Here is a 7,678-nt window from a genome sequence, read left to right as displayed (position 1 = left end):
CCCCTTTTGGTGCTTTTAGACTCCCCTTGTATATTTACATCCAATATTTAATGTAACGGCGCTTGTGAAAACTGTTGTTTTTTGCGTCGTTTCATTGACGGTTATTCTATTCAGTCTTAAATAATATGTTTAAACTAGGTCTTGTGTCGCGTGGTTGGAGGTGCGGTTATAATAGTGACGTAACAGTGACGTAATTTCATATGACGTTAACTGTGGCGTATTTTTGTCCTGAAATATGTTTTATAAAAAGCGATACAACATCTTTACATATCTTTTTATTAAGTTGTTGTCTGAGTTACATCACAAACGTTAAACGTCATAATAACCGTTGTAACGCTAACAATAAAACCTAAATGTCGCTCCCTCGAAAAGTAATCGTGCTTTTTAACTGGATCTGAAATATATTTCGTCGCCGTCTTTCGTTTAATACGGATCTCAAATAAGCGGCTGATGGTTCCATGTATTGTTCGTTTACAATAGAGCGACGTCGATAAAATGTGAAAGATCCTCGGCCGAGATTGAATCCGAACGATCCGACTGTACGTGGAGTGCGAGGACTTTATAGTTAACTACTGTAGTATGGATTGGTGTAATGAAACTTTGGAAAGAAAGGTTAAATTAAAAGTTAGTGAGTTCAATTCTCACGTAAAAATAATTTTCTCACATTTTTCCTGGTTTGATTTTAAAAGCTTTAACAGGTTTTAGACTTTCGGTGGAGATTGTAATGTGCTCACCGTTTGCCTGGTTGTATCGGGAGATGGCCAAGAACAACAGAAATTCTCAAGCACCCACTTTATAGTCCTAACGTCAGCAAAAGGACCGGGACATTAAATACCTGGGTGCGACAAAACAGATTCAATTTGTGATTTCAATTCTGCCAGTCACTTGCCTAGCTTAGCACCCTTTGGAAAATAGATTTTAAATAAAGTTAGTAAAAAATATGCAAGGCCAAAGTAAAGCAAATATTTGTTCAGTTTTCTAGATTGCATTTTAAATTATTTATTTTATTTAGTCCTTGGTTTAGTTTAATCGTTATGGCAACCGCCGTTGCGCCGATAATGTTGACTGAATGTTCTGATAATCAACCTACGTCATCTAACATTACGTCATCAAATATTATGCACGATCACGCGACCCCTGATGTGACGTCACAATGCCATCTCGCCACCAACATAACTTCATTCGAAGAAGCAAAAAATGTTGATGATGTCAAACAACTGCTTCACATCACCAGCTACACACCAAGTATGTTCAACATTTGACGTTATTATGTAGTCTAGATAGTTATTTTGAAAATATTATGTGTTGTGCAAAACTTCAAATAACTGTCACGCTATTTTCTTTCCCAGCAATATGTACTTACAACTACGAAAGTGGAACGTCAAACAGACCAAGTCAACTGTTGGAACTAACTTCGAGCAGTTTTAATGAAACGAAGAGACTTGACACGTCCGTTGATGAAATGTCTTCAGATAATCATCAGATGGATCAGAAACGAGCCCACAATTATTCAGCCGCACATCATACAACAACGTACCAAGATTACCAAACATTCACTAACCATTGTATGAACGGATATCAACCATTTATACCAAATCTGTCGTACTGTAATGCTTATAACTTTGGACGGGATCCAAGTTTCGATCCGTTTGATGACTTTGGAATATTTCGGCCCACTGGAGATCCGAGCAACTTACCCACTCGCACAGGATGCTTCACCCGAACCTCACTCAGCGTTGCTGATGACAACCAGGGTGATGGAAAGATTGAAACTATTTCCGACCCCGGGGTTTCTATCCTCCCCTGTATAAAATTACCGCCGTTAATGTTGACATCGAGCAGCGCCGAGAACTCGGCGGAAAATGAAGAAGCCGTGTCCGGCGTAGACTGCAGCGCACCCCCGAAACAAGGAAACGATTTAAGTCAACAGCAGGTAACTATTCACTGCTTGTATTGTGTGTTTGAAGTAAAAATAACAATGGTAAGCGTTATCACAAAATTATAAACATTTAAAATTATAAAACAAAGATTCTTAATACAACGTATTACCACTGCGGATAAAAAGTAGACTGGGAGAAGACGAACACATTTAGCACATAGTATCTAAATATCTTGATCGTGTATTGAACAATTAATAACGGTCAATGGAAGTTGTGAGGATACGGTTTTATAATTCTTTGAATGTTCTTTGTTTACTACCGAATGGGAAAAGAAAATAGAATGAAAAGGTGTCCCTTTTTCCCACCCTATTTTTTAGATATTAAAAGGTTCATTTGAACATTACAAAAACAAATAATTCAAACCAAATGTTGGTTTTTGATTCAAAATCGCGTAAATTTTACCATTTGTATCGTGGGTAAGAAGGCGAAGACATTTCGAGGAAAAACGTTGCTCTGTAACATTGTCACTGGAGCGTGAATACGGGCGGATTGTATGCACGACACACATATTGTCGGAGTTTCTTTAGTGAATCGCGCTTACTTTATCCGGATTCTAAAACAGTATCTTAGCGTTTTGATGGAATATTAAATAACCTCCGCATATTTTAGTCAAGTTTTGAATCGCGTAAAAACGAGGTACCTCGGTTCCAATATATGTGGAATTGTAAATTATATTGTTAATAATATAACATTGGTATAAGCCAGATACAAGGTAATATGAAGATAGACAGTTCAGATCTAGTTTCTAATGAAAATATAATCATTAATTTAAATTTTAAACATGTTATTGAAGAATATTGTACAGTCAAAATGGCGGCAGTTTATAGTTAAGCGGGGACAAAGGGTCCTGAAGAATCAATGTCTGGGACGTATAATTGTTGGGAGGGGGTTGTGTTTGCTTCAAATATGTTTAAGGTTTTGCTGAATGGTTTATTAATGTTTGTTATGAAGCAGCGCCAGACAAAAGACTAGGATTTTGAATTTTTGGTTTATCTGTTAATATTGGGATCATGTTGACTTATTACCACGAGGTAAGTTATTGCATTGTGGAAGATAAAACAACTTGTCCGAGTTCTGTTGGATTTAAAACTGACCGTAAAGTAATATAACCCGACAGTTGATATATTTTTATAATCGAAATAAAGTTATTAATAGAACTGAACTACTCACGTGGTTTGTTGAAAATAATTCATGTTGATAATAAAAATCCGCTTCCGTAAATTTATTAAAACAATGCTATATTCTCTTGCACGCGCATAATGACGTTCCGCCATTTTCCATCTAAACTTCAAATTTTGTCATTTCGTTTTTGTTCAAACAATTGAGCATACATTATACGTTATCTTGAATTTGTGCATTTTTTGTTTATTCATAATTCTTCACTACAGCGTAATCATTTATTTTAACGATGGGCGCGTTTTATTAAAATGGCGCAACCAACACGTTAAATGCGAATTCCACATTGGTAAAGCGGTGTCCCTGTATTACGTGGGGGCCTTCTTAAACACACGGTAGATGCTATGTATAAACACCTCGTGCTCTCTGGCAATTTATGAAATTAAACATTGGGTTGACCCTGCATGACTGCCCTTATTTTTTTCCTTATCAGATTTTAATAATTTAAGTATAAATCACATACTATATGCGATTGCATTTATTGTCGTTATAGTTTGTATAACATCACACTCAACGTAAAAGGTTAAAATGTATTATTATAAATCGAAACTTTTTAATTACTACATTGTATTTTCGCATGACGTTCACTCTTCAATCACATTTGTGTTAACGTATTTTATTCGATGACCTTACACACCATTACTGAATACTGCTCCACATACACTGTATAACTGTGGAGAATGATGGGATACCGTTAGCAACCAGATACCATTTTCCTGATCGTGTTTCAAACAATTAAAAATGCTCGTTTAGAGTCACGTGGCTACGGTTATAAAAATCTGTAAATATCCTATATATGTTTACTACCAAATGGCACGAGACAAAAAACGGCGTCTCATCTTACCCCACCCTATTTGTAAGGTTACAATATATAATTGTTGTTTTAAACCCACAGATACACGGAGTTCACCATTCATCCCCACACATTCATGCAAAGAATCCATCCAACCAGCGCATACCGCATGATCAACCAGCAAGCTTTAGTTCCAACCATCGTTACAGTCATTACCCGATCCAACCTGGCCACTTTGAGCAAGGCAACCCACACAGCTACCTAGACCGACAATATCCGAACCCATCTTCGTACGCACCACCTGTAGTTAAGGATGCTTCCCGCAACCAGCAGCCTTTTCATAGCACCCCGACCTGTGAACCTCCTCGCTCTGAAGTTGCTTTCACACCATGCAATCCAACATACGATGAACTGCAGCGTAAGGACGAGGCCACACAGCAGTTCACCGACATCGGACGCACCGATTTACAAACACCAGCCGAGGTGGAACAAACTTTACTGGAAATCGATGACAAGGTTGACTTGGCTGAAAGTGACGAAACTGTGACGAAACTAAGCGAGTGTAGCGTTGATGATGTCACCGCTGTTGATGACGAAAGTTTGGATGAAAAGAATCGAGAGAATGTGAAAACTACAATGGATTGTGACGTCATAACAACAACAAGTTCAGGGCGACGTCGAAAGCGACCCATTCAACGAGGGAAACCACCTTATAGTTACATTGCGTTGATATCCATGGCAATAGCAAGCTCACCAGAACGTAAACTCACGCTCGGTCATATTTACAAGTTTATTATGGAACGATTTCCATTCTACCGTGAGCAGAATAAGAAGTGGCAAAACTCGATTCGGCACAACTTGACTCTCAATGATTGCTTCATTAAACTACCAAGAGAACCAGGGAAGCCGGGGAAAGGAAATTATTGGACCCTTGACCCAGCGGCTGAGGATATGTTTGACAATGGTTCATTTCTACGTCGTCGAAAGAGGTTTAAACGATCTGATACCGAAAAAGCTTTTTTGAGTTCCTACATGCACGACCAGAGCGCTTTCACACCGACCAATGCTTTAAAGCAATATAGCACACACCCTCATACACCTTCTAATGCTTACTATGGCCAACCAGGGGTTGTTGGAGGTAATTACTTGCAACCGATTATGCACCCTGGTAGTGCTGGAGCACCGGTCCATCAGATGATGGGGCATTACGGTGCTCCCATGACGGTGTCACCGAATGTTACAAATGCGAGGATGTTTAGTATTGAAAATATCATCGGCCACCCACGGCCAAACGAAAACCTTCCACCAGAGGTTTCTGAATATTCAGACAATATGCGACACGATGGTTTAAACTCAGAGCGAGATTTGCTTGATAGAGAAGGAACAAACAATGTCGACCGCAGTTTACAAGCAAACACATCATCTCAAAGCCAACCGAGCCCTTCATCAGGTTTATACGGCGCAATGACGTCACCAAGCGTACGTGGTATCATCTGTAACAATGAAAGTGTTTCAACATGTTACGCTTACCACACCCCTACCACCACCAACCCGCATTGTTATACCGGAAGTACTGGTAGTCCATACGGCGTCACATCAAATCAAAGATTGACGTCACTTCCTATTAAACCAAGCTACCATAGTGCATTTGCTAACCCGGTACATCATTACCATTCTGACGTCACAAATATGACGTCATTGTCTACAGACTTTACGTCACTTCAGACACCGGGCCAGTTTAACAGTTTACCAAGCAGTACATACAGACGACCACCCGCTAACTATGGTGGATTTGATAAATACATCCACACAATATAGACAACCGTAGATTATTTTTGCAAACATTCCGATGCAACGTTTCGGTGAACGACGTCACTTATTTCTAATGGTGTGAACACCGCTTCGTTTTTAAAGACACTAACGATTTCAACTTATTATGTCGTAATACATGGTTACGGCCTGAACGCACAATATATGTTAGTTGCTTAACTAACTTGTCGAAAACAAACGAATCACGCAACGTACTATTCAGTTATTTCAATATTTTGGACATGATCGAAATATCACAATCGCCGCCATTTTGTTTGTTCGGTCGATATTTTCGGATAACTGTTTTGCCAAAACTATTATCACATATCTTTTAAATTAAATATACTTGTAACAAAAATAATAGTTACTTTTAAATTTTGAAGTTTTGTAAAGAGTTGAACATTCTACAAATTAGAAATTTCATTTTTTAACTTTTTTTTCCAAGGCTCCAGTTAATGCAACGTGTTATTTGTATCGACGGTAGAATTCGTATTTTAAATATTTAAAGTTAAAAAAGATCTACGTTGTCGTAATTTGTTGTAAAAACTTTAGGAAAGACAAAAGTTGTATTTCGATTTGAGCGAAAAGGTTTCTTCCAGGTTATATTGCAGAGTTACAATTTTCAACCGTAGCAACGAAGATTTCGGTTATTATATGGATTATATTAAAACACCCCAGGTGTCGGTGAGTGCGAAAAACTAAGATCCGTGAACGCTTGAAAATTCACTGTGTAATGTTATTTCAACAACGTAAAATACTCGATCGCGGTGCTACACTTTTTTTAATTTTGGAAAATTAAAGCCCTGATTATAACGGATTGATGAAAAGTATTAATAATGTTCAGCTTATAGCTAAGATGCACTTAACAGTTCTAAAACCTACGCAAAAAGAAACTTAACAAAGTTCGCTACCGTTTTCCCGTCTTTAAATTAGCGACCACTTTTAAACGAAAGTCGACTCCATGAACAAAGGAATTGTTGGACACGCAGTGGTATCCAGTTACCAGAACTTTATTGAAAAATGTCGCAGAGGCTGACCGTGTCACAGCTGACCATTCGCACCAATAACTTCAAAGAAATCACGGATTTCACCCAAAATTGTATTAAAATATGCCTTATGTTCAACTTATTCTTTTGTGAGTTCTAGTTTATAATGCATTATATAATATCACCTGGGTAAAATATAAATACATATTATAAATATTTGTAATTTGAATATTTTTGTAAAGTGGTACGATTAAAATATTTTTATTCTTTGTGTAATTTTGGGGTTTTGTAGTTTAATGGATTAAATAGAAATGAAATAAATTAACCAGACCGGTTCTGTCCAAACAAAAAGAGCGCCCGATATACTTGAGTATTAGCGACGAGAGTATTGTTTGTATAGACCAGCAGTAATAGCTGGCTGATGGGAAATAGATACAACCATCTATAAGCCACCAGTGCGCCATGGAACCGACGTTCGATCCGCTGAGTGTTTCGCAATCAAAACACAACTGGTTAAACCGCCCTATCCTTCTATAATGGGTGCGTGTTGAAATGTGGGCGACCAAGCATTCAGTTACGAGGGTAAAGATATTAAACAAGTTATTACAACATGCGAATCGTCTCTTCAATATTTAAAGTATTTTAATAGAATTGCGTCATATAAAAGTTAACCGTTCCCATATTTCGATTTACAGAACATACGCCGTGCGACTTGTATATAATGAAGGTGAAGGTACATCTGTGTTCACACAAAATGGCGACAATTTTAAGTTTAAGCATAATTAATCTTTACGAGGTTTAATTATAAACATAAATTAAAAACATTTTTTACCCTGGTATTAATCACACAAAATCCAAGTTTTCGATTTTATTTCAAAATAAATATTAAAAACCAAACAAATTTACGAAGATTCAATACATAAAACCAGCAAAAACTGTATGATAATATAAAAAAATGGTTGTCCCTGTAATTC

At 37.4% G+C, this 7,678-nt stretch overlaps 1 protein-coding gene across 2 annotated transcripts; it reads left to right on the top strand.

The window, feature by feature from the left end:
- Positions 1–299: 299 nt before the first annotated feature.
- foxE (protein) lies at positions 300–6,204 on the top strand. 2 transcript variants are annotated; one of them, XM_018811820.2, is made up of 3 exons: positions 300–1,245; positions 1,350–1,933; positions 4,012–6,204. In XM_018811820.2, exons 1-3 carry the CDS (start codon positions 1,035–1,037, stop codon positions 5,725–5,727), a joined length of 2,511 nt encoding a protein of 836 aa, XP_018667365.2. In that variant the 5' UTR covers positions 300–1,034; the 3' UTR covers positions 5,728–6,204.
- The last annotated feature ends 1,474 nt before the right edge of the window (positions 6,205–7,678 follow it).

The sequence above is a fragment of the Ciona intestinalis genome, chromosome 5 (assembly GCF_000224145.3).
Source record: "Ciona intestinalis chromosome 5, KH, whole genome shotgun sequence".
NCBI lineage: Eukaryota > Metazoa > Chordata > Ascidiacea > Phlebobranchia > Cionidae > Ciona > Ciona intestinalis.
This window is presented reverse-complemented; position numbering and strand designations above follow the sequence as displayed.

Excerpts from the sequence above, each read along its gene's own strand:
- foxE (XM_018811820.2), top strand. The coding sequence starts at position 1,035 with ATGGCAACCGCCGTTGCGCCGATAATGTTGACTGAATGTTCTGATAAT. Across the intron at positions 1,246-1,349 it reads CATCACCAGCTACACACCAA|CAATATGTACTTACAACTAC; the intron begins GTATGTTCAACA and ends TTTCTTTCCCAG. Across the intron at positions 1,934-4,011 it reads ACGATTTAAGTCAACAGCAG|ATACACGGAGTTCACCATTC; the intron begins GTAACTATTCAC and ends TTAAACCCACAG.